Source organism: Phascolarctos cinereus, unplaced genomic scaffold (assembly GCF_003287225.1).
Source record: "Phascolarctos cinereus isolate Bilbo 61053 unplaced genomic scaffold, phaCin_HiC Scaffold_4;HRSCAF=312, whole genome shotgun sequence".
Taxonomy (NCBI): Eukaryota; Metazoa; Chordata; class Mammalia; order Diprotodontia; family Phascolarctidae; genus Phascolarctos; species Phascolarctos cinereus.
The window spans coordinates 140,232,957-140,257,512 of NW_027555847.1; the positions used below are offsets into that span (position 1 = coordinate 140,232,957).

Consider the following 24,556-nt stretch of genomic DNA (forward strand, 5'->3'; position numbering starts at 1 on the left):
ACTCCTTGACCAGTATGGGGATCATGGGTAGGGCCTGAAGGATCTTAGAGATTATCTACTCCAACCCACCCCTTCATTTTACAGAGAAGGGAACTGAGGCCCAAAGCAATGAAGTTAATTGCCCATGGTCATACAACTAGTAAGTGTCAGAGATAGGATTTGAACCTAGGGTTTCTTGACTCTATGGCCAATGCTCCATCCACTGCCAAAATACTTGAACTACCTACTTCACAGAGCTCCTGCTGCATCAAATGAGATGACATGTGTGAAGGGCCTTTTATACCTAAAGGTAATAAAAAAAAAAAATCTAAGCTAGGTCATGTGATAGGAAGAGCATTGGATTTGGAGTCAGAAGACCCAGATTTGAATCCTAACTCCAACATCATAGCTATGTAATCTTGGCCAAGTCACATTGCCTCTTTAAGTCTCAGTTTCCCAAACTGCAAAATGGGGACAACATACGCATTAACTAGCAGTTGAGGCAGCTAGATAGCATAGTGGATAGAAGTCTGAACTTGGAGTCAGGAAGAATTGAATTCAAATCTGGTCTCAGACACTTACCAGCTGTGTGAGCTTAGGCTATCATTTGTTTACCTCAGTTTCCTCAACTGTAAAATGGGAATAATAATAATTCTAAAATGGAAATAGCACCTACCTTCCAGATTTGTTAGGAGGATTGAATTAGGTTGTCTGCAAAGTACTCAGCACTGTGCCTACCCCACTAAATAAATACTAATTACTATTTATTACATTATCAAGGTGGCACTGAAGTACACAGGGCACTAGGCCTGGAGTCAGGAAGACTTATCTTCCTGAGTTCAAATCTGGCCTCAGACACTTACTAGGTGTTTAACCCTGAGCAAGTCACTTAACCCTGTTTGTCTCAGTTTCCTCATCTGTAAAATGAGCTAGAGAAAGAAATAGTGAACCACTCCAATAACTTTGCCAAAAAAAACCCCAAATGCAGGGTCACAAAGAATCAGACATAACTACTACTACTACTGGTACTATTACTACTACCACCACTACTGTTACTGCTACTACAGCTGCTGCTGCTGCTGCTGCTTCTATTGTAGGATTTCTGTGAACAAAAGATGCTACAAACTTGAAGCACTCCAGAAACATGAACTCTCATTGTCATCATTTCCATCCTTATGCTGATCCACACCTGCTATTTCCAGTCAATTCCTGCTGAAGGGAAGTGACCCCTGGTTCTCAAAGGCATCTGGTGGACGCAGTGCAAGCTGAAGCAGGGTCTATCAAGCTGAAACCCCTCAGGAGAGAGGCCAGTAATAGACTGCATGCCTACTGTCTGATGACCAGCCTTGCTAAGTTCTGAGGCAAGGATACAAGCACAGGTCTGGGGTTGCCTTCCAGTAAGGGCACTTCTCAAGAGGGATAACTAAAGGTCAAGTATAAAGGGCAATGCTAGTTATCTGTAATTGCTGGTGACTACAGACAGGCCACAGGGGTTCTGGTTCATCCCTAGGTTGCCAGAGGGAAATGCATTGTTTTGGGCACAGCCAGTCTCAAAGACTATTTATTGATTGCATTTGGGGGTCTGTGATCAGTCAGTGGAGAGAGTAACCACACTGATGAAATTACAAATCCCTGAAATAGCAAAGTACTCTTGCCTGTAGAGCCTCCAGCTGTTTGCTTCTCTGCCTTAGAAGTTGACTCTTTTCTTTGCTTGATGAAGGCATTCTCAATTACCAAGTGCTCCAGACGATGTCACTCAACCTACCCTCAAGGGTTCCTAGCAGACATGGGCTAAAATGTATCTAGTCTAGCTGACTCTGCACCAGTCCCCAAGGAAGGCCAGCTTCTGCTTGGAAAAAAAAGGATGGCAAGAGATTGCTAAATTGCATTGTCTTGTAAAACCTCTTGGTCCTGACTGATGAGAAATAATCATACCTTCTTGTGAAAGAAAACAAGAGTAATAGAAAGAGTCCTGAACTTGGAAGTCAGATGTCCTAGATCTGACCTTTATAAGTTAGCAGCTAGGTGGTATAGTGGATAGGGCTCTGGACCTGAAGTCAGGAAGACCTCAGATGCTTACTGGCTGTGTGACCCTGGGCAAGCCACTTAACCTCTCTCTGACTCAGTCTATTCATCTGTAAAATGTAGATAATAATACCACCTATCTCACTAAGTTGTTATGAGAATCCATCGAGAATAATAAAGATCACTTTGTAAACCCTAAAATGATATATCAGTGTTATCTATTATTATTATTATTATTATTATTATTATTATTCAGAGAAGCTTATCATCAGATAAGCTTATTGGTCATTAGAGCATAAGTTTAGTGCTGGACAGAACCTTAAAGCCATAGATTTAGAGTCAGAAGAGAATTTAATGCTCATCTAGTCCAAGTCTCTTATTTTAAAGATGAAGAACTGAGGCCCAAGAAGTTAAATGACTTGCCCAAGTTAAGTGATTTTACAAGTAATAAGGGCCACAGCCAGGAAGTGAACCCATGTCCTCTGACTCCAAATCTAACTTTCTTTCCACTGTATTTCACTACATCTAACCCCTTTAACTAACAGATGAGAAAACTCAGACCTGTCCTGATCAAGTGAGCTGTCCAAGGTCCAAAAGCGGTAGCAGAGTTAGGATTCAAACTCAGGTCCTCTTCCTTCAAATCCAGTACTTTATTCATTGCACCATGCTCTCCCCCAATCAGAGATAAGGAGGCATTGTATTTGAGGCATGAATCTATTGTTGAGTGGGGCAGTTGAGGTTTCAGGAATTGTTTCTAGTTTTAGTTTAGCTGGAACACAGAACACATGGAGCAAAATAATGTGAAATGAGGATGAGCACTAGGGGATTTTGTCTATCAATTCTCATTTCATAACAAAAGCAATAGGGGATCACTAAAGATTTGGGGGCTGAATAGGCACATGGTTAGATTAATCTGACAACTCTAAGTTCTTGGATGATGATTTTATTTTTGACACAATTTATAAAGACCATCTTAATAGGTATGGAAGAACTGCCATTTGCATTGGAATAGGGAATGCCCTCATTGCTGAAATTATAGAGCTAGGAACTGTTGAAGAGTTACCATCTTCCCAATAATCCTCGATCCAGAATCTACTTGGCCTTTAAATATCTGGGTGAGGGAAGAGATGTAGTCCTACCTAAACTAAGGAGACAGTAACAATCACATTTCTGCTTCCAAACCACCCAACCTTGACCCAAAGAAAATTCTCTTTGGACATAAACAGCAAACCCAACAAACATGTCCCTCTTGTTTGCTTCCAGCAGCCAATAAGTAGACAGAAAAGAACGGAGGGGGCTTCACTTACTGTCACATTTCATTCCTTGGTGAATGAGCCCATACAGCAAAGAGCCGCAGTGATCACAGAATGTTGGACTGGAGTAAGTGTGGATTTTAAACTTGTGCTTGCTCCGGGGATCCTGAAAATCAAGGGAAATAAAGGATGATTGTTGATTTATATGAATTTCCAATAAGCCAATAATAGGTCCAAAACCACTAGGTGATCATTTATAAATAGCTGTATAAATAATAAATCTATTTTCAATCACCTCTACACCCTTATCTTATACTATTCTCTTTTACATCCTACTTGCCTGCCATTCCCCAAACAGATCCCTTACATTCCCTTGTTTTGACTCCATGCCCATACTGGACCCTCTGCTCAGAATTACATTTCCATTCTTTATTATATCCATCCATAAATGCCTCACTCAGGTGCCTTTTCCTTTGTGAAGTCTTCCCCAATATCATCAGTTAGAAGTCATCTCTTCCTGAATTTTACTGTCACACATGGCATTTTACTCATATCTTTAACAATTCACTTTACTTCAGAGCAAAGGTATGGATGCCCTTTAATTTAAAAAGAAAAAACACAAACAATAATAAATACACACTAGAAAATAAACTCTACATTGAAGCACAGAATAAATTCTGAATGGGCTAGACAGACTCTAGGATAGAGTTTTAAATAATGATTATCAATAGCCCTACCAGGTCTTCAGAACTAAGGACAATGGAGTTCCAAAGTAAGGAAATGGAACTTATTTCAGCACATCTCAGCTTCAAAACATCATGAAATTTGGAGCAGAAAGGACCCTTATAGATAATCTAGTGCAATTCCCTCATTTAATAGATAAAGTGAGGCCAAGAGCAGTTAAATGACTTGTCCACGGTTGCATGTTGTTGGTCAGGCATTTCATTTGTGTCCAACTCTTTGTGACCTATTTGGGGTTTTCTTGGCAAAGACACTGTAGTGGTTTGCCATTTCTTTCTCCAGCTCATTTTAAGGAACTGAGGCAAACCGGGTTAAGTGACCTGCCCAGGGTCACACAGCTAGTAAGTGTCTGAGGCCAGATTTGAACTCAGAAAGATCAGTCTTTCTGATTTGAGCTGCTCTTGGTTGCAACCATCCCCAAGGTTACATAGGTAGTAACAAAACTAGGATTTGATCCAAGATACTCTCACTCAAGAACTATTTCTACTACATCAATGCTGCCTCACTACTATATTCCAAGTTCCTTCAAAAAAAATTTTCATCTCCTAATCTTAGGGAAGAAGTTCATGGATGAGCAGCATCACCTCATTGCACATAGCAGGTACTTTAGCAATATGTCCTGAATTAGGGGGCAGCTAGGTGGCACAGTGGATAGAGCACTGGCCCTGGAATCAGGAGGACCTGAGTTCAAATCCGGCCTCAGACACTTGACACTTACTGGCTGTGTGATCCTGGGCAAGTCACTTAACTCCATTGCCTAGCCAAAAAAAAAAGTCCTGAATTAGATTATAGTCTTAAAGTGGTCTTTCTCTGATGCAGACCCAAGTGTCTGTACACCTTTATACTGTCTCTGATCTTTTATACCCTTCCCAAGATGATCTTTCCCACTGAAAAGACACACTTCAGTTGTAAGGATAAAAAGAGTACATGTCAGTCAATTGGCAGCTCGTGATTGGCAGTCATTGTCTTCATCAAAATATCCCAAAATCTACCTATGAGAAAGGCATGGGATCACTTAGGAAACATAAATCTCAAACATAGTTGTTATTGGGTAATATATCATTCTGAACACTCCTGAAGGAAAAAAAAAATCAAGAATTTAAATTTGGGTGAATCATTTTAATTTGTTACTATTTTTCTTCACAAGGTTCCAAATCAATGCTGTGCTGGTGAGATGAACAAATCTGCCCTCAATTCAGTAGAGCTAAAAGAATGAGACACTTGACTTTAGACTCCTGCTGATTTAGCGGCATAGCATTCCACATTAACACCCTTCCACATGTAGAATGTTATAAGCATAGACATTCTTTCTTGTGCATGATCCAAATGGCTACTTTCTAATAGCTGGCTTTGCCAAGTCTAAAGAAAACATTAAGAGTTTCTTGTTTAATGATAATTAAGCAATCTCTTGGAGGTCCGTAGATAATGAAATCTAGTCTATTAAATCATGTTTCCAGCAATATTCCCCAGCCTTCATCATCATTATGCCACTTTCACTTACTTCTCGCTTGAAACTTTACCTGGAAGTCTACAACTTAAATCTGTCCAGTTCTTACTTTCCTTCATTCTAGGCATTTTAAAAGGCCAAGACATATGAAGAATGTATTCTGATTCACCATCAAAAGAAAGACAATAAAGCTGAGCACCTATGTATGACAAACTGTCCACAACTGAGATGATCTTCTGAATTTACTGAGTGCTTGATTCTGCCTTTCTTGCATCAAGTTTTGTTGGGTCCTGAGTTTTGTTTTGCCTGCACTTCAGCCTCTGGTACTTAACCCCTTAAAGTGGCTTGGATGTCCTCAGTATCTGATCATGATAATACTTTGGCAATGGCTTTCTCAGTACTTTTAAGGTATGCGGAAACTTATTATCTGGGTGACCCTGGGCAATTCTCTAAACCACTCTGTGCATCAGTTTCCACAAATCCATAAAATGAAGGAGTCAGACTCAAAGGCCCCCTAACATCCTTTCCAGTTCTAGTCTGTGCCTTCTTTCAACTGTTATACTCTGTAACTATGAAGGAAGGAATCACCTTAGGAGAGATTGAGCGTGTTTATACTACACCAAGAAGCTCTGAGTCAATCTCTTATCATAGATGGTTCTCTGAGTGATAGGAACAAATTCTAATTTCTTACTCACCTGTTCTGTGGTTCTTTGAGAGACAGCAAATTCTAATCTCTTGCACACCTATTCTTAAAGCCAACATAGAGTCAAGACAACAGAGAGTGAGGGCTGCCCTGAGATGCCCTGCATTGCCTATGGAGAACCCAGATACAACTCCACAAATCCTGTGGATAGACTCCACACAATTCACAGAGAAGGATAGCAAGGAGAGTGGAACTGACACAATCTGGGCTACAGACAGTGGCTGAGTCCTGGACCAAGTCACTTCAACAAAAAAAAATCCTTAATGAGGGCTTACTCTGTGCAAGGCACCAGGGATGCAAAGACACAATAAACAACTAAGATGAAGTCCGTATTCAGGAGAGTGAAGAATGGTTTTTAAAATGTACAGGTAATAGTAACAGCTAACAATAGCTAACATTTATTTAGTGCTTACTACGTGCCAGGCACTGTGGTAAATGCTTTACAAGCATTATCTTACTTGACCCTCACAACAACCCTGGAAAATAGATGCCTGTTATACCCCCATTTTTCAACTGAGGAAATTGAGGCAAACAGAGGTTTAATGACTTGCCCACAGCTAGTAAGTTTCTGAGGCTAGATTTGAACTCAGGCAGGGCTTCCTAACTTCAGGCGCAAAGTCTGATCAACTGTACCACCTAGTTACCATGAAGGGTCTGTCTTGGGGAGTAGGAAGAGATAACTTTGGATAGGTAAGGAAAGCAACAGAAAGTTTCTGAGGGAAATAATTAAATGAGTATAATAGTCAGGACATCTGGGTTCTAATCCCAGTTCTGATACTAGATATGGAATTGTAGGCAAGCTGCCATACTTCTCAATGAATAAACCTTTGTTAGGCGCTTATCATGTACCAGGCAGAGTTTTCTAATCAGAGAAATTAAGATAATTATCCTTGAACTACCTTGAGGGGCAGCCCAGTGTAGGGGAAAGACTGAAGAACTTGAAGGTCTTCATACAAGTCAATTAACTTATCAGGGTCTCAGGCAAATCTCTAAGATTTGCTACAAATGGATTGCAATCTATTTTGAGGAGGGATTTCTTTGTGCTAGTGTGAGAAAAAATACTTTCTAAAACCTATAGGAACGTGCAAATGAGTGATTTTTGTTAGGAAGTTAACTCTGGTAGCCCCAAAGGTAGATTAGAGGGAAGATAATCAAGGAGAAGATGGCACAGTAATCTAATCCTGGGTTGGTTAGACCTTGGACTAGTCATCAAAGGGGTGGGAAAGGAAAGAGAAGAGAAATTTGTTAAATGCTGTACAGAGAGAATAGAACGTGGTGGCCTAGAGAAGGATTGACACTGACAACTGCCCAAAGGGAAAGACCATACGAAGTGTCTATTCTGAAAGGGAAGATTTATGAAACAATGCCAATTGTCTGGGATGACAGGATGCCTGACACATTGGCTAGCATGCCACTGCTGTTACAGAATAGTGTGGTCTTAGAGGAATTGTGGGAGAAAAATTCCTCTGGCCCCCATTTATTGTACCCTTTATAGCATGACTGGGTTCATCTCCCAGGCTTTGAATTCCCATTACAAATTCCTTTCTTGCTGTCTGCCTAGAATCTTGGATTTGATTCCTACATGAACTTTGTCCTGACCCTAAACACTTGGGCCAAACCCACCTTCTCTAGGATTATTCTTTCCCTCAAATCACATTAATTGTTCCTCTTTTTCTTTACCATGTCTCAATCCCCTTCCCAAGTTTAAGAGATTTAATAATCATCAGTTACCAAATTGTTAGGGCTATTCCAAATTTAGTATTTTTAGTTCTATTTAAGGGAAGGGGGCCTGAATTGTCATACTTCCATCCTTCTCCATGAAGTCTTTCTTAATCCCACCAGCCCACTATGAAGGTCTCTTTAAAGTCATTAAGTCTCAATCCTCTAAAGACTTTGGGTCAATGATTGGGAGGGTATTTAGAAGGAAAGCCTCCACAGAGTGAAAGAAGATCTGGGTTTGAATCCTTTCTCAGACACAGTTGTATGGCCACCAGTAAGTTGCTTCCTCTGAGTACCCCAGTTTCTTCATATATAAAATCAGAAATGATAGTACTTTTGGGAAATAGTATGGTCCAGTGGACAGAATGTTGGCTTTGGAGTCAAAACTGCTAAAAATAAAGGGCAGGCAATTCTGGGTCAAGGCAAGGTTCTGTGGGCAGAGGCAGCAGAGGAATGGTCTAGAAAGGGGGTAGTTAACATGCTGTCATGATACCATGAAAGGGATCATAGGAGTCTTTTGTCGTCACACAACTTCTCTGCCCCAGACAGCATACATCCCATTGCCTTCTTACTGTCACAGTCTTAGGATTAAATACTTGGAGTGGGAATGGACCTTAGATGTCACCCACTCCTATCCTCTTCATTTTATAAATGAGGAAACTGAGACCCAAAGAAGTTAAGTGAACTGGCCAAAGCCACATAAGCGGTAAATTTCACAGCGTCAAGACTCGAACCCCCATCTTTTAACTCTAAATCCAACATTCTACTCACTGGACCATACTATCTCCCCAAAGTACTATTATTCTAATATATGTGAAGAAATTGAGGCACTCAGAGGCTAAGTGACTTATTGATGGCCACACAACTGTGTCTGATAAAGGATTCAAACCCAGGTCTTCTGACATCAAATTAAGTATATCTGCTATGCCCTACTACCTCCCTATTGGTCCTGGACAACAAAAATGAGTTTGGTCTTATTTAACATGTCTATTAATGATATGTCGGGACTGCTTCAAGAGATATGAGCAATGCTGAGAAGTCAGGCTAGAAAAGGGGCTGGAAGAGGAGTGGGGAGGAGTTGGAACTTCCAGCCTAATCATTCAAACAACTGTTGACACAGGCTCAGTTGATCCTGAGCAGAGGAACATAAGGCAAGGGTAGTACAGGTCCCAACCACATCCCTGAGCACCAGTATGTCCCTCCAATCTAGCAACACCCCATGTCTAAGTAAAAGACACGAACATCTGTTATAGAGACATTAGCAAAGAATTAGGAGGTAATGTGTGAAGAGGAAACGGTAAACCTGGAAATGCCATACCGCAGTCTGGATAAAGATTGCCTCCACAATATAAAGATAGGCTGCTACTACCACCACCAATGGTCAAGAAAAATGTGTGTATGTGTGTGTGTGTACATATACATATACACAATATGTATATATATGTATATATATATATATATATATATGTACATACATATACACACATATATATGTATACATACATGAAACAATGAAAATAATATCCATCGATTATATGCACTCTGGATTTCTATAAACTATATGTGGGGTGAGGTGAACAGAGTGCATTGGATTAATGTAGTAAATTGCTTAGAGAGATGGATAGGAATTGGACCTATCATTTCCTTGACAGAGGGCATTGCCAAATGAGAAAATTCCCTCTAATACAAGTCAGCCCTTTTTTGACAACTTATAGTGTCAGAAAATTGCCTAGAGCACTGAGAGGTTAAGTGACCTGTCCAGTCACATAGCCAGTAGGTATCAGAGGCAGTACTTGAATTCAGATCATCACTTCCACTTTCTACATACAGTTCTGCTTGGTTTCAACTCCATGGAACATGTCTTATTGCCAGTTAACCCCTAGAGTGCCCCTCCCCTTCCAGATTCCTTTCATGCGTTGTCTTCCCCAATAAGAATGTAAGCTCCTTGAGGGCAAGAGCTGGTTTTCTTTTTCTTAGTTGTATCACCAGTATTCAGCACAGTGGCTGGCTTAAAGTAGGTGTTTAATAAATGTTTATTGAATTGAATTCTTGGTTCCAAGGCTAGCACTTTATCTATTGTGCCATGCTTCCCATCTGGAAATATGGATGGACCAAAAAATTTCATATGGGAAACTTATATTCGAGAAGAATCCTGAAACTATTCATGAGCTATATCTCCCTAAGTAAAGCAGACAGCCTGGCCCTTCACCTGTAGATCCCTACAGTGGCTTATACACTCTGGGCAATCAGTAAAGGTTTGATGAATGAATACTAAGGAAGTGGAAAATTACACTAATGACGCCCAAAACAAAACAAAACAAAAACTGGGTCTTGGTTTTCCTTCATGCTCGATGATTTAAACCTCACTTTGACTAAGAACCACATGGCTGACCAGTGGCTGACTGCAGAGACATAAATTAATTTCCTGGTCTGATCTTCCTTGGGTCTGTACACTCAGATTAACTGTGAAAGAAAGAAAAGGATGACTGATGGTGATGCAGCTGTGTTTCTAAGGCTAATGACCAGCTCTTCTATTGCAAGGCCTTGAAGTGGGGATGGAGTGGGTTTATGCTTATGTCTGATGCATCAAAGATCAGAGTTACAATATTTTTTAAATTCTCACTGCAGATGCATCACAAAGCTATGGTCCAAAATAAATCCAACTCTGTAATAAAGTAGATATAGTTGAAAGGACACTGTATTTGGAGTCTAGAGATCTGGGGCTAGACTACATTCTATCATTAGCTAACTGTGTGATTGTACCTAAATTATATCCCCTTTCTATGTAAAATGTCTTCCTCTGTAATGAAAGGAGACTAGATCAGGGGTACTTTACCTGGGGTCTATGAAAATATGATTTTTAAAGATATTTTTATTACTATAGTTCAGTATAATTGATATCCTTTGTAATTCTACACATTTTATTTTCTGAATTTAAAAGCATTATTCTGGGAAAGGATCTAAAGGCTTCAGACTGCCAGAGGGCTCCATGACAGAAAAAAGGATTAAAAAACAAATCCATTTCCTACATGTCCTCTAAGGACCTTTTCCAGCTCAGATAATCAATGCTCTATTGTCTCTTCCAGTGCTAACATTTGTACTAAGGACCCTTCTAGTCCTCAGCTTCTGCATTCTAAGGTCCTTTCTGACTCTAAGATTCTGGGATTCTATTATCCTATGTTTGCGTAAAGCCTATTTTTATGGAGACTGTATTTTAGCATCCGATGTCCCCATTGAGTACAGTAGCTGTTTAAGGGAATATTCACACTGCATCAGATCACACCCTCAAGTTATAAATAAATCCTCTCTCACCCACCAACACACACACACACACCCTCCCAGCAACCCCCTTCCCCAATCATGGCAAATGCCAGGGATGCAGCATATTCTTTCCTCTCGCTGCTGAATTTGGAATGCTTGCATGCAAATAGATGACACGAAATTACATAACCTCTGAAGTCCCTGTCAGCTTGATTTATGGGTGTATTTCTAAGCTCCCAAATATGCTACCGCCCCGCTTTGCTGTACCCTGGTAGACCTCAGAAATCTGCTTTTCAGAATAGCACACAGAACCTTTTTATAGCTGAATTAGTGAATTACAAAGTCAATTCCCGCAAACTGTGCAGTTGAAAGAAAACACTTCCTTCCTCCTTCTTTCTGGGTGGCGATGAGCCAAGGGAAAGGGCCCTAGGCCAGAGACTGCCGCAGAACTGCCCAAGGAAGGAAGAAGACCTCACTTGTTCATAGCAGACAGAAATAAACACTGCCCCCAATTAGGGAGAAGGGAGTCTGGAGGGCACCGGTGTCGAGACTGACCGTACCTTTTTTTCTAGACTGGCCATGATCCAAGGGCTACTGGTACACCCGGGAATGTTCAGTCCTCCATTCTTTACAGAAAAGATTAGTCAACTAAGCACCAAGAACTGGAAAAAGACAGCAAATGTAACTTGGAACTAGGAATATATCAAAGAAGGTGGGCAAACCTAACCAGTTAATCAGTTCTTAACTACCTGCCTACCCATGCCTGCCTGTGCAGTTACTTACCTGCACCACCCTGAAGCCAGACTCTGCCACTGTGTAAACTTGAGGAGGCCACACCACTTTTCTAAGACTCAGTTTTTCCACCTGCAACATGAACTAGGCAATCTCTAAGGTTCTTTTTGCCTCTAAATCACGGGACTTTGATCTGATGTGGCATGTTCCAGTGACCTTAATGTTTGGAGTCTAAGGTATCTGTGGGATGTATAACCTTGGTTCCAGATAACTGATGTGACATCTACTTTGCTCTATGGGGAATGGGGTGGTGGACTCCGGGCACAGTTGTGTTATATATCCTGTCAGTCACATTGGTTTGTTTTACTTGACTGCTTTTTACTGTCCGGAGAGAGAGTTCTATGGTAAGAGAGGAGGGAATAATTAGGAAGACAAAGTGAAATTTAAAAAAAAAAGGTATCAGTGAAACATTTCTCAAAATAAAACACACACACACACACACACACACACACACACACACACGAGCATTTGGCCCTATTCTCCTGCTATACATATTCTCCCTTAGAGACCTCATCTTCTCTTATGGCTTCCACTACCATCTCAATGCAGATGACTCTAAAATGTATAGGCCTTTAGTTCTAACTTCTCACCTTTCTCCTAGTTCCATTTTTCCAATTGCCTGAGGACTTTTTTTTTTTGGCATGGCAATTGGGGGTAAGTGACTTGCCCAGGATCACACAGCTAGGAAGTGTTATGTGTCTGAGGCCACATTTGAACTCATATCCTCCTGACTCCAGGGCCAGTGCTCTATACACTGTGCACCTCGCTGCCCCAAAGACATTTCTCATTGGATACTCTGACACTATTTCTAACTCACCATTTGTTGTTGTTTTTAAGTCATTTTCCGGTCACGTTCTAACTCTTTAAGACCCAGTTTGAGGTTTTTTGTTTTGCCGTATCGTTCTCCTGCTCATTTTTACAGTTGAAGAAACTGAGGCAAACAGGGTGAAGGGATTTGCCCGAAGTCACATAGCTAGTAAGTGTCTGAGGCCAGATTTGAACTTAAGAGTCTTCCTGACTCTAGGCCTGGCACTCTATTCCACTGAGCCACCTAGCTTACCATAGCCAAAGCCAAATTAATCATCTTTTCCCTGAAACCAGTTCTCCTTTCCATCTTATTTGTTTCTTTTAGTGGCATAACTACTTGCTCAGTCTTCCCAACTAGAAATCTGGTTACCATCTTTGATACTTCCTTTTCCTCCAGACAGATGCTGCTTGATACCTCCCCTAGAAATTAAGAGAGTAAAGTAAAAGAGTTTTGAGAAAAGATAACTATGATCCCATTGCCTGAGACTTTAGAACAGAAGAGACTTTAAAATACGATATGAAATTTCAGCTTGCTATGAAGAGCAACTTCCTAATAATGAGAGCTGTCCAACAAGAGAATGGGCTGACTCAGTAGGTCATTAAGTGCCCACTTCTGAAGGTGTTCAAGCAAAGCCTTAATGGGCACTGGACAGGGGCACTATAAAGGACATTTACTCACTGTGTGAGAAGTTAGACTAGATGCCCTCTGAAATCCCCTCCAAAACAAATTTCTAAGTGGGCTGAAAAGCCATGGAAGACTATTAAGAAACAAAATTGAAAGACAACCAAAAATGATTTAAGTAAGGAAGACATAAATGATACGTATAAAAAGACATATGACTGTATATCTGATGACATCATATTTGACAGGTTGAAGGCAATGCCATGCTATCCAAAGGCAAATATAAAACAATGGTGGAGACCTGTCAGGAAGACTGAAGGCCAGCATGAGCCAACATTGCCAAAAAAAAAAATCTAAGAATTTCTTTCAAGTGTTTTAACTCATGTTGGGGGCAGCTAAATAGTATAGTGGATTGAACACCAAATCTGGTGTCAGGAAGACCCAAGTTCAGATCTGGCCTCAGACACTTAGTAGCTTTGTGAACCCTGGGTAAGTCACTTAACCATGTTTGCCTCAGCTCCTCAACTGTAAAATGAGCTGAAGAAAGAAATGGCAAACCACTCCAGCATCTTTGCCAAGAAAACCTCAAATGGGGCCAGAGAGTCAGACATGATGAACAACCTGAAAACCAAAAATCCATTTGGGGCAAAGAGGACAGGACTGCTATTGGGGATACATGTTACAATGATAAGAGATAACAAAGGAAAGATGGTTTATTCAACTAAATAATATTTTATATCTCTCCTCTTTGTTGTTGTTCAGTCATTTTTCCATCACGTCTGATACTTCATGACCCCATTTGGGGTTTTCTTGGGAAAAAAATTGTAGTGGATTGCCATTTCTTTCTCCAGCTGATTTTACAGATGAAGAAACTGAGGGCAATAGGATTAAGTGACTTGACTAAAGTCACACCGTTGGTGTCTGAGGCCAGATTTTAACTCATGAAGATGAGTCTTCCTGATTCCAGGTCTGGAATTCTAACTGGCCACCTCACTGTCCCTCTCTCTTCTCCACAAGGATGATAATCCTCACATGCAATGCTACATTTCCTCTCTCTTTGCTTTTGTACTGGCAACCCCCTATAACTGAAATACATTTTCTCCTTACTTCCACCTCATAGATTCCTTCTTTTCCTTTAAGACACAGCTCAAGCACCATCTTCAGCATGAAACCTTTCCTGATTCCCTGAAGTTAGTACCCTCCTTCCTAAGCTACCTTGTATTTAACTACTTTGTAGGTGCTGTGTTTATTTGCTTTTATATTCATGATACACAGATATACATACACACATATATGTATGTATACATATATGTGTATGCAAAAACACATACATACTTGTTTTCTCCCTTATTAGCATGTAAGCTCATGGTGAGTGGGGATTATTTCAATCTTTATACTTCAATTCTCAGTACCTAACAGTCTCTGGCACACAGTAAACACTTAATAAAAACCTGTTGATTAATTGATCTCACACCAGAAAAGATTGGGGGGGGGGAGTGTGAGAGTTAAGAACAAACTGACACCCACTGCATGTTCGCATATAGCTGTACTTCATGAATTAATGTTAACTGATTTGAATAAATTATATTCCAAGATACTAAGGAAACTTGGGTATATCATTCTTAATTAAAATATTCGAGATCTTTGAGGAATCATGTCCTCATCCTCCTTTTTCCTTAGTAATCAACACTGTTGAATGATATTTGTACCCGGACTTCCCACTGACACCTCACATTAAAAATTTCCAAAATGAAAAATGTCATCTTTCTCCCTAATCTTCTGATTTCTGTATTTCTACAAATGGCATCACCATTTACCAATTACTCAGTAAGTAAAATCTTATTATCAATAATTATTTAATCTCCCTCATCTTCCACATGACATTAATTGCTGTCTTCCCAATTCCACCTCCATAATATCTCTAGCATTCATCCCTTACTTTCTTTTCTAGCTGCCACCACTCTAGCAGAAACCTCACCAAAACTATTTCAATAAAGACAATTTATTTCAACAGATATTTATTAGCCTAAACTCGTTTCCCTGCCCCTAATTTATACTTTACACGGAATCAGAGTAATTATTCCCTATTATACAGAGCTGACCATAGAATAATAGAATATCAGGGTTGAAAAGAACCTAAGAGGCAATCTAGTTCAAACTAATTCTAAGCAAAAATTTCACCCCACCCCACAACATTACTGCCAAAAAGTTACACAGTTTCCATTTCACTATAATTCAACAAACACTTTTTTTTCCCTGCACCTAATAGTACCTAATATTTATCATGCACAGTCTTAGGTAGACTGAGTCTACAAAGATGAAAACCAATAAAGTCTCTTCCTAATGGAGCTTTCAATTGGTTGGGGGAATACAACACAAATGCTAATGAATATGACAAAAGGTAAAATGTGATGAGAACAAAGGAGAGATACAAAACAAATGTGCTTTTTTGAAAAAAATCAAAGATAGGTTATTTTTCAGCTGGAGCAATTCAGGGCAATTCATGAATGAATGAATGAATGAAGCAAGCATTTCCTATGTGTCAGAAGCTGTGAAAATTGATGAGTATACCCATATACATAAGTGTGAAAGTCTCTGACCTTGAGGATAGGACTGGTATTCTAATAGTCAGAGACAACACATATGGGGAGTAATGGAAATGGCACCTTAGCTAGAAGATAAAGATTATGACAGAAATATAAAAGCATTATATCTAGGCATAAGGAGTAACCTGATAAAATGCAGAGTTTTGAGAGGGGACAGGATGAGATAAGGGATCTCCTATTAGGGCAATTTGTGTGAAACACTGGAATGTTTGAAATACAGTTGCATGAAATAGGCTTTAGAGGTAGGTTGGAGCTTTTTTATGATAGGCCATAAATGTCAGGCTAAAGAGTTAGCATTTTATCCTATGAGCATAGGATAGTACTGGGGTTCATAAGCAGGGAAATGTTCACTGGAAAGGCTATTTAGGCAGCCATGTTAAGGATGGGTTGAAGGAGAAGAAAAGATTGGAAGGGTTCAAGAAGAATGGGAAATAGTGAAACCAATCAGAAAACTTTTGCAATATATGAGGTGATTAAGGCTGAACCTGAATATTCACCGGGGGAGAAAAGAGGATGGGTTCTAGATATAGTATCAAAAAAGAATGTATAAGATATAACATGTGACTGAATGAGGGGATGAAACAAGTACCAAAAAAATGAGGTTTTAAGCCCTAGTGTCTGGATGATGGCGCTGTCAGCAGAAATAGGAACGCTGGGAGAAAAGACAGGTGTTGGAGAGGAGCTGATAAGTGCAGATTTGGACATGTGGAGTGCGAAATGGCAGGAAGACCAGGTGAAAATGGCCAGGAGGCAACTGGAATCATGGAACTAGAGTTTGTGTCACAGGCTGGAAGGAGATTCAGATGTCAGAATCATTTGTATAGAAGTCATATGGAAGCCATGGGAGTGTTGGATCTCACATAGTATTTTGCCTTTTTCATATCCTATTTTGTATTCCAGCAACGCATATGTCAGATGCCTCTCCTTCACTTTAAGCCACAGAAGCAGCTAAATGGTACAGTGGACAGAGACCTGGAGCTGGAGTGAGGAAGACTTGAGTTAAAATCTTGTCTCAGACACTGACTAGCTGTGTGACCTTAGGCAAGTCACTCCTCTGCTTGGCTCAGTTTCCTCATCTGAATAAATTGGGATAATAGTAGCACCTACCTCCCAGAATTGTTGTGAGGATCAAATGAGATATTTGTAAAGCATGTAGGACAGCATCTGGCACATAGCAGGTACTTAGTAAATGCTTTACCAAAAAAATGCTCCATGAGGTTAAGGTGCATCATTATTGATATAGCGTTTTTTAAAACAACTCTTTTGTTAAATTGATCAGCCCCACTCTAGAGGCTGAGCTAATTTCAAAGGAGTGTACAAGCACTTGATGCATTTGACAGAATTCCTCTCTCTATTCCTGTGGACAAGATGAAAAGATTTGGTCTGATGATAACATAGTTAGAATTCTTTTAATGACAACGCAAAATATAGCAGATTGATATATCAATGTCAAATCTCCAGTAGTGTAAGAGATGAGAAAGATATCACATACATTTAAAATTTTAGGAAAATAGCCTTCAAACGAGACAGAGAAAGGATGAGCAAACCTCATGCCTAAACTTCAGCCCCGAAGGAATGGGAAAATATCAAGAATCAAATTTTGTGGACACAAAGAAAAATGATTCTGATGAGGAGAAAAATGGGAGCTGTCTAAAGATACCATTGTGGATAAGCTTCCCATCCCAATCCATGTAAAGGAAACTCTTAGACCAGCTACAATTTTTAAAAGCATATATAGCTAATAAAAATTCATAGTTGCATAAAAAAATCTTATTATATTTTCCATGCCACAAGTTCATATTTCTTCATGTTTGCCAAGTTCATAATAAAAAGGGTACTCAGAATAAAATAAAAGATGTTTGGAAGGTGGAAAACAAGAACAGGTAATAGAGTAAGAATATGAAAACACGAGATAATCCCACAAGAAAAGTAACAGCATCCTTAACATCAGAAGGAGCTAAGGTTTGTGAGGAATGCTAAGAATAATAAAAAATTAAGTTACATTGGAGTGAAAAGGGAAGATAATCAAAGAAAAGCTATGATTCTGCACAGGGTAGAGAGCAACAGAATAACAAAGGAAAGAAGGCAGAACTACTCAATTTGTATTTTTCCTCTGCTTGATATGTCAAGGTGAATAATCCTCGAAGCAGAAACAATAAAAACAGAAATGTCTAAAGGGAGTTGAAGCCTAGAACAAGAAGAAAGATAGTTAAGCATCTCACTGCCTATAATGAGTTCAAGTCACCAGAGCACTGAAAGAACTGGCAGGTGATGTTGCCATAGTTGTTGTTGAGTCATTTGAGTCGTGCTGACTCTTCTTGACCCCATTTGGGGTTTTCTTGGCAAAGATACTGGATTGGTTTTACCACAGCCTTGTCCACCTCATTTTACAGAAGAGGAAACTGAGGCAGGGATAAGTGACTTTCCCAGGGTCACACAGCTAGTATATGAGGCCATATTTGAACTCAGGAAAATGAGTCTTCCTGTCTGTACCTAAACCACTGCCTATAATCTTTGAAAGACTGTGTAGAAGGAGACACATGCTAACTTTATTTTCAAAAAAAGAAGAAGAAGAAGAAGAAGAAGAAGAAAATAGAGTCAACAAATTACATGCAAATGAGATTAGCTTTAATTTTTGGCAAAACTCTACAATGCATTATTAAAAAATTGGTAACTGAATATCTAGAATCTAGCAGTGATCACAGGTTAGGATGGCTTTATCAAAAATAGGTCATGAAAAAATGATCTCTTTTTCTGACAATTATTAAACTGGAAGATCAGAAGAATGAGGTAGGTATCATTTACCTACATTTCACAAAACATCTGACAAACTCTTTCATTTTACCCTTGAGGAAATGATGGTGAAACACGGGCAACGCTTAACATATATATATGGATAAGGAAAATGACCAGACCCCAAAAGTTGGCCATTAATGGATCAATGTCAATGTGGAAAGAGATCTCCATCTAGTGTATTGTTTCTCATTCCTCTTCTTGGCTCTGTGCTGACATTTTTAGGAGCTAAATGGAATAGGGTAAGAAGGACCTTCCTTCTCTTGGAGTGGGTGGGAAGAGATCCAAAGTTTTGTATGCCAGGGAGGTTAGGAAGATGAAGCATTGGATTTGGAAATTAGGAGGTAATGGTAGACCTTGGAGACAGCAGTTTCAGCAAAGTTCTATGAAAAATATTCAGGTATGAGGAAGACTAAGAAAATGGTGCTAACACCATAAGTTATAGTGTTTACACTATAAGTTCAAAATATCTGACACCAAAGGAAGTGTAGCTGGAATCATAGAACACCATATCTAGAAGGTATCTAAGAGGTCTTCTGTTCTAATCTATAGTTAAGAAAGAATCTACAGGTCCTCTGGTCAGTAGGACTTTCCCTTTCCCTATTCTGTTAGTTAAATATCCAAAAGCAGTTGACTGAGGATAAAAAAGGTAATCTGAATAAGCCACAAAAGAAGGGAGTCATTCTCTTCTGTGAAAAATTGAGAGTTGGTTGTATTTGCACAAACAGATCTTCAGAATTCATTCCTCCAAATACTTTTGGCAGGAGAATGAGACGAAACACCAGGCCGATTTTGACTCCAGTCCAATAACTACTCACCACTTTGGCTCAACTGAATCATGTTGAACTTATTACTAAAAAGGCAGGCAACTTCTGTATTCTTGTTGTGTCATGGAATACTTCAACATCCCTGTAATAATTAAAGGCTCATAGACTGCTACCAATGGAAGAGGGTGAGAACACAGAATGTCAAAACCAGAAGAGAACTTAGAATGTATGATGTCATTTAGAATTTAGAATGTATAATGCCAAACTTGGAAGAGACCTTAGAATTTAGAGTTTTCAAGCTAGAAGAGATCTTAGAATCTAAAAATATTAGAGCTGAAAAGGACCTTAGAACATAATGATCAAGCTGGAAAAGACTCTAGCAATCATCTCATCCAACGCTATCATTTTACATCTAGGGAAACTGGAGCCTCAAAAATATGAAGGGTTTAGAGGCAGTATAGTTCAGTGGTAAGAGTACTGTACATGGAATCAAGTCAATAAACAAGTACCTACTACCTGCTAGGCACTGTGCCAAGTGGTGGGGATACAAAAAGAGGTAAAAAAAAAATTCCTGTCCTCAGGGAGCTTACAACCTAAAGAGAGAGACAACAAGCAAATAAATACATACAAATAAGCTATATATAAGATAAATAGGAAAAATCAAAATAAGGAAAGCACCAGAATTACAAGGGGGTGGGAAAGGCTTCCTGTAGAAGATGAAATTTCAGGCAGGACTTAAAGGTCAGAAGTCAGTCAAAAGAACCGAGGTCAAGTCCCAGCTTCCCCCATCACTGACTACATGACATAGGGCATGCCACAGTAACCTACAGTTTTCTCATCTGAAAAATGGAGATAATAACACCTACATGACCTAACTTCCCTACAGAGATCCTGTAAGGATCAAATAAGGGTAAGTAGCAGTTTTGAACATGGACCAGTGCTATCCTTTCTCAAGGTCATTTCCTTTTCCCCTATTTTCCCCAAGTCCAAAGGTTCTCAGGAACCAGGGGGGTTCTGGGAAATGGCCTTTTGTCAGACTGTGAGGTCTTTCCCCCAAAGAGAAGCCAGGGTGATGCACAATACAAGGCATCTGCAGACTCTCTTCATGTCACAGCACTTTCCCCTTCATGGGGAGAAGAAACAGTTGGTCTCATTTTTTCTGACACTGTCTATCATGGATTTTTCCCCTCCACAGCATGAGATAGTTTGTCTCCTTGACAGTAAAGGACAAAGGAGGCAGCTGGAAGCAATTCTTTCTGACCTTTCAGCATTTCATTTGCTTTTAAGCTGTTCCCATTAACCCATGGTAGGTATACAAGAGAGTACATTATGAAATTCACAATAGTTAATGAGATCTTGGGTGGCTCAAATAGAAAGACAGCATCCAAATGAGAAAGAGGATGGTTCTGATGTCTTCTGCCCTGTTCAGACAACATATAGAATATTACGTTCAATTCTAACACTCTATTTTAGGGAAGCCATTGACAAGTCAGAGCTTATCCAGAGGAGGGAACCAAGATGGTAAAGGGACCATGCCATATGAAGGTAGCTTCAAGGAGTTCCAAGGGCAAAGAATTAATCACTCTGTGACATGCCTCTCTGCACTTGGACTGGTCTGCAGGAAACTGCCTTGATCTCTTGGCTAAGTCCATGTGCAGTCCTTCCAGCTCTGTAGAAATCTGCTGTAACTTGCATTCTCTTGGCGTAGGCCTCAAGAACTTCCACAGAATGATGAGAGATCAGAGTGGGAATTTGTGGAGGACTTTATTTAGGGGTGAAATGATCACCATAAGTATTTAAGGGGTTGTCAGATGAAAGAGTGATTAGTCATTGTCTTTGGTCCAAGAGAAAAGTAGAACCAGTGGATGGAAGTTACAAGAGGGAAAATTTTAGCTCAACCTAAGGAAAAACATTCCTAACCATTTAAGCTGTCCAAAACGGGATTGATCTTCCTCAAAAGCAATGTGGTATATTGGGTAGAGAGCCAGTCTTAGAGCAAGTAGACCAGAGGTCTGGTTCTACTCTTGTCAGAAGCTGACTGTGAGATCTTGGCAAGTCACTTAGCCTCTGAGTACTAGAGACAATTTTCTGACACTGTAAGTTGCAGGATTAGGTGCAACTTGCATTAGAGGAGGCAATTATCTTTAACCTATAATTCCTTACAGTGATAAAGTAATAGGTCTGGCTAATCTTTATCCTGATTCTTTACTCAGATAGCATTAAAGCCTTCAAGCAGAAGCCGGATGATCATTTGTCAGGGAAGTTATAAATTAGATTCCTACTCAGGTTAGAATGCAACTATATGACTTCCAACTACTCTGAGATTCTACAGTCCTATGGTTCTACTTGAATCTTGCAAAGAAGCCATAACTCAGTATATAAAATGAAGATCACTCAAGTGAAGCCAGTGAGCATGGCAGCTGTCATGTACTGTAAGCTAGTATAGTCTAAATAGAAATGGACTTGGAGTCCAAATATTTGGGTTTTTATTCTTCTTCTTCTTGCACTTAATAGCTATGTGGTGGCACTCCAGTTATCTTATTTTGCTGGGTCTCAGTTTCCTCATCTATCAAATGGCAATAATAATACTCACAGTAGTGGAAAGAGCACAGACTTTAGAGTCAGAGGGTCTGGGTTTAAATCCAAGTTCTACATCCTACTTGTACGACCTTGAACAAGTCATTCATTCACATCTCTCTGAGACTCAGTTCCTTATCTATAAAATGAAAAGACTGGGCTAGATGACCTCTAAGGCCATAAGGACTTTCCAGTCCTACATCCATGATCTTCTGAATTTTGACGTTTTGATTATATGATTTCATCAGTTACCCAAGGTAACCCTGTTAACATATCCTTACTCCACAGATGAGAGAATGGAGGCACAACTTTGCAATCACAAAGCTGATCTGAAAACCAAGGTGACTGCTTCTAATTTTTTAGAATTGCCTGCTCCTAAAGACTGAGCACCTTGAAAAATGAAGCATGGAAACTTCAATTTGTTTAGACCATAACTCATTTCAATGTATAGTCCTAAGCTGTAATTTCATTGGTCCAGGGAACTCCCAGTGTAGAAACTTCTTCTAGCAATTGCCTGAGGCATTGAGAGGTTAAATTGCATGCTCATGGTCACACAGCCACTATAAATCAGAGGCAAAGACAGCCCTCCAATCACACTATCTCTTAGTGTCTTTTGACATGAGGGTAAAAAATATGAATGCACAAATACCCTAATTCCAAGATTAGTCTGAAAATTCAAGCAGATATTCATTCTTAACAACCCACACTCATTTCTGCTATGATTTTTCTTTTTTCTGAACAAAAGGTCATTTGTTCATTCATATAGAACTCTAGTCTTTCAGAAAGGAGATTGGACAAATATCAATACCTTGTAACAAAAATCACAAAGACAAGAATAACACAATGTTAGTGTGGTGCAGTGGAAAGAACATTGGAGTCAAAGGGCATGGATTCTAATTTTGTCTCTGTTCACCTATGGGCAAGTCAATTTACCATCCTCTGGGTCTCAATATCCTCAATTGTAAAATGAGAGGGTTTAGTTAGATGCTTCTTTTCAAATTTATAAATCTAAGACCACTAAAATTTTGCAAGGAAAACATTCTTGTGAGCACAAAGGTTAAGGATCACCAGCTAAACAAACTATTCATTAGAATAACAGAGGGGGGATCAGGCATCAGAGTAGGAAAGAAACTTGGAACATAGAATAATGAGGATGGAAGACACCTTAGAATACACAACATAGAATGTTGTCATAAGAAGGAACTTTAGAAAATAGACAATTAGGGCTGGTAAGAACTTTAGAGAGTTGATTGAGTCTAACCACCTATTACACAGATAAGGAAACTGAGACCCAGAAAGAGGGAATGATTTGCCCAAGGTCACATTACCAATGTTGTCCCTCCTTCATTTTAAAGAGGACCAATGACATCACTGGGTGATGTCTTGACTTATGCATGAGTTGGATTTAAGTGAGGCAGAGTTGCACAAAACTGTTAGCCTCACTCTCTCTTCCAGAGTCATTAAAATCCAGTGTCAAGACAAAAATCAGGATGACTGGAGATGGCCCAGAATGAAGTGGATGACCTTGGTGTCTTCAACACCTGACCAAGCTCTAAGCACATCTGATTTAGCCATCTTCATGGTCATTGGAACAAATTGTTCTCATCCACTCATTCTACCAGGAGAAGTTTTCATATGTTTGGGATAGACATTCCCCTAACTCACCAATGAGCATGAGACCCATCAGTTACCCTTAATGTGGTATAGCACATCTGCCAAGACAGTTTTATCGGGGTATGGCAGCTGTACATACTATAGCTTCTTGGAGCCACAGTTGTGTGACAGTTGGGTGAAAGGTGGACACAAAAGGTGGATGAACAGCCCCGAAAAAGGCTCAGCAAGCCCTCCCAAAAAAGGTACTAGTCCTCTCTGAACACTCCATGCACTCCACCACATAGCAATAGTAGTAGAATTCACTTGCATGTCATGGCATCACTTCCTTGATATCATGGTCCTCTTCAAGAATGAAGAACAAATAGCAAGCAATAATAACAAAAAAAAAATCCTAGAATACAGGGCACTCAGACCCTAGATGAGTCTCTTTCTATTGCATCAGAATTGTCTCAGGGTTATAAAAAAATCTCAAATGGGAGCAACAGGACAGCTTCCAATTCTTCACCTCCCAGCAGACCCCACACAACACAACCAGGAGGGTCTGCCTCAGCCAGCCCCCCTGGGGCTATTGCAAGGGACTTCTTATCACTAGAAGAAAGACCCATAACCCTATCTATAAGCATCCACAAGTGATGATGACACTGAATAGCTGGGAAGAGCAAGAAAAGCACATCTCCCTAAAGAAGGAATCCCATAGTAAAGAATAGATTAAGGAGAATCCTTCACACTGTGAAATCTGGAGAGCTTCTTATGAGAGATTTCTTCACAGCACTGTCTGGGCCTCAGGGTGGTAGAATTGGAGAATCATATAACTGGAAGGCAGCTAAAATGTCATTAACGTCCACTCTTC

General features: G+C 39.8%; 1 protein-coding gene across 4 annotated transcripts in view; it reads right to left on the reverse strand.

Annotated features, from left to right (window-relative positions):
* Window positions 1-24,556, reverse strand: part of PRKCB (protein kinase C beta) — a 641,836-nt gene that overhangs the window by 355,181 nt on the left and 262,099 nt on the right. For all 4 annotated transcript variants that reach the window (XM_078152651.1, XM_020995626.2, XM_020995625.2 and 1 more), the window contains exon 4: window positions 3,312-3,423. In XM_078152651.1, coding sequence (XP_078008777.1) covers window positions 3,312-3,423 — 112 coding nt within the window. The remainder of the gene's footprint in view (window positions 1-3,311; window positions 3,424-24,556) is intronic.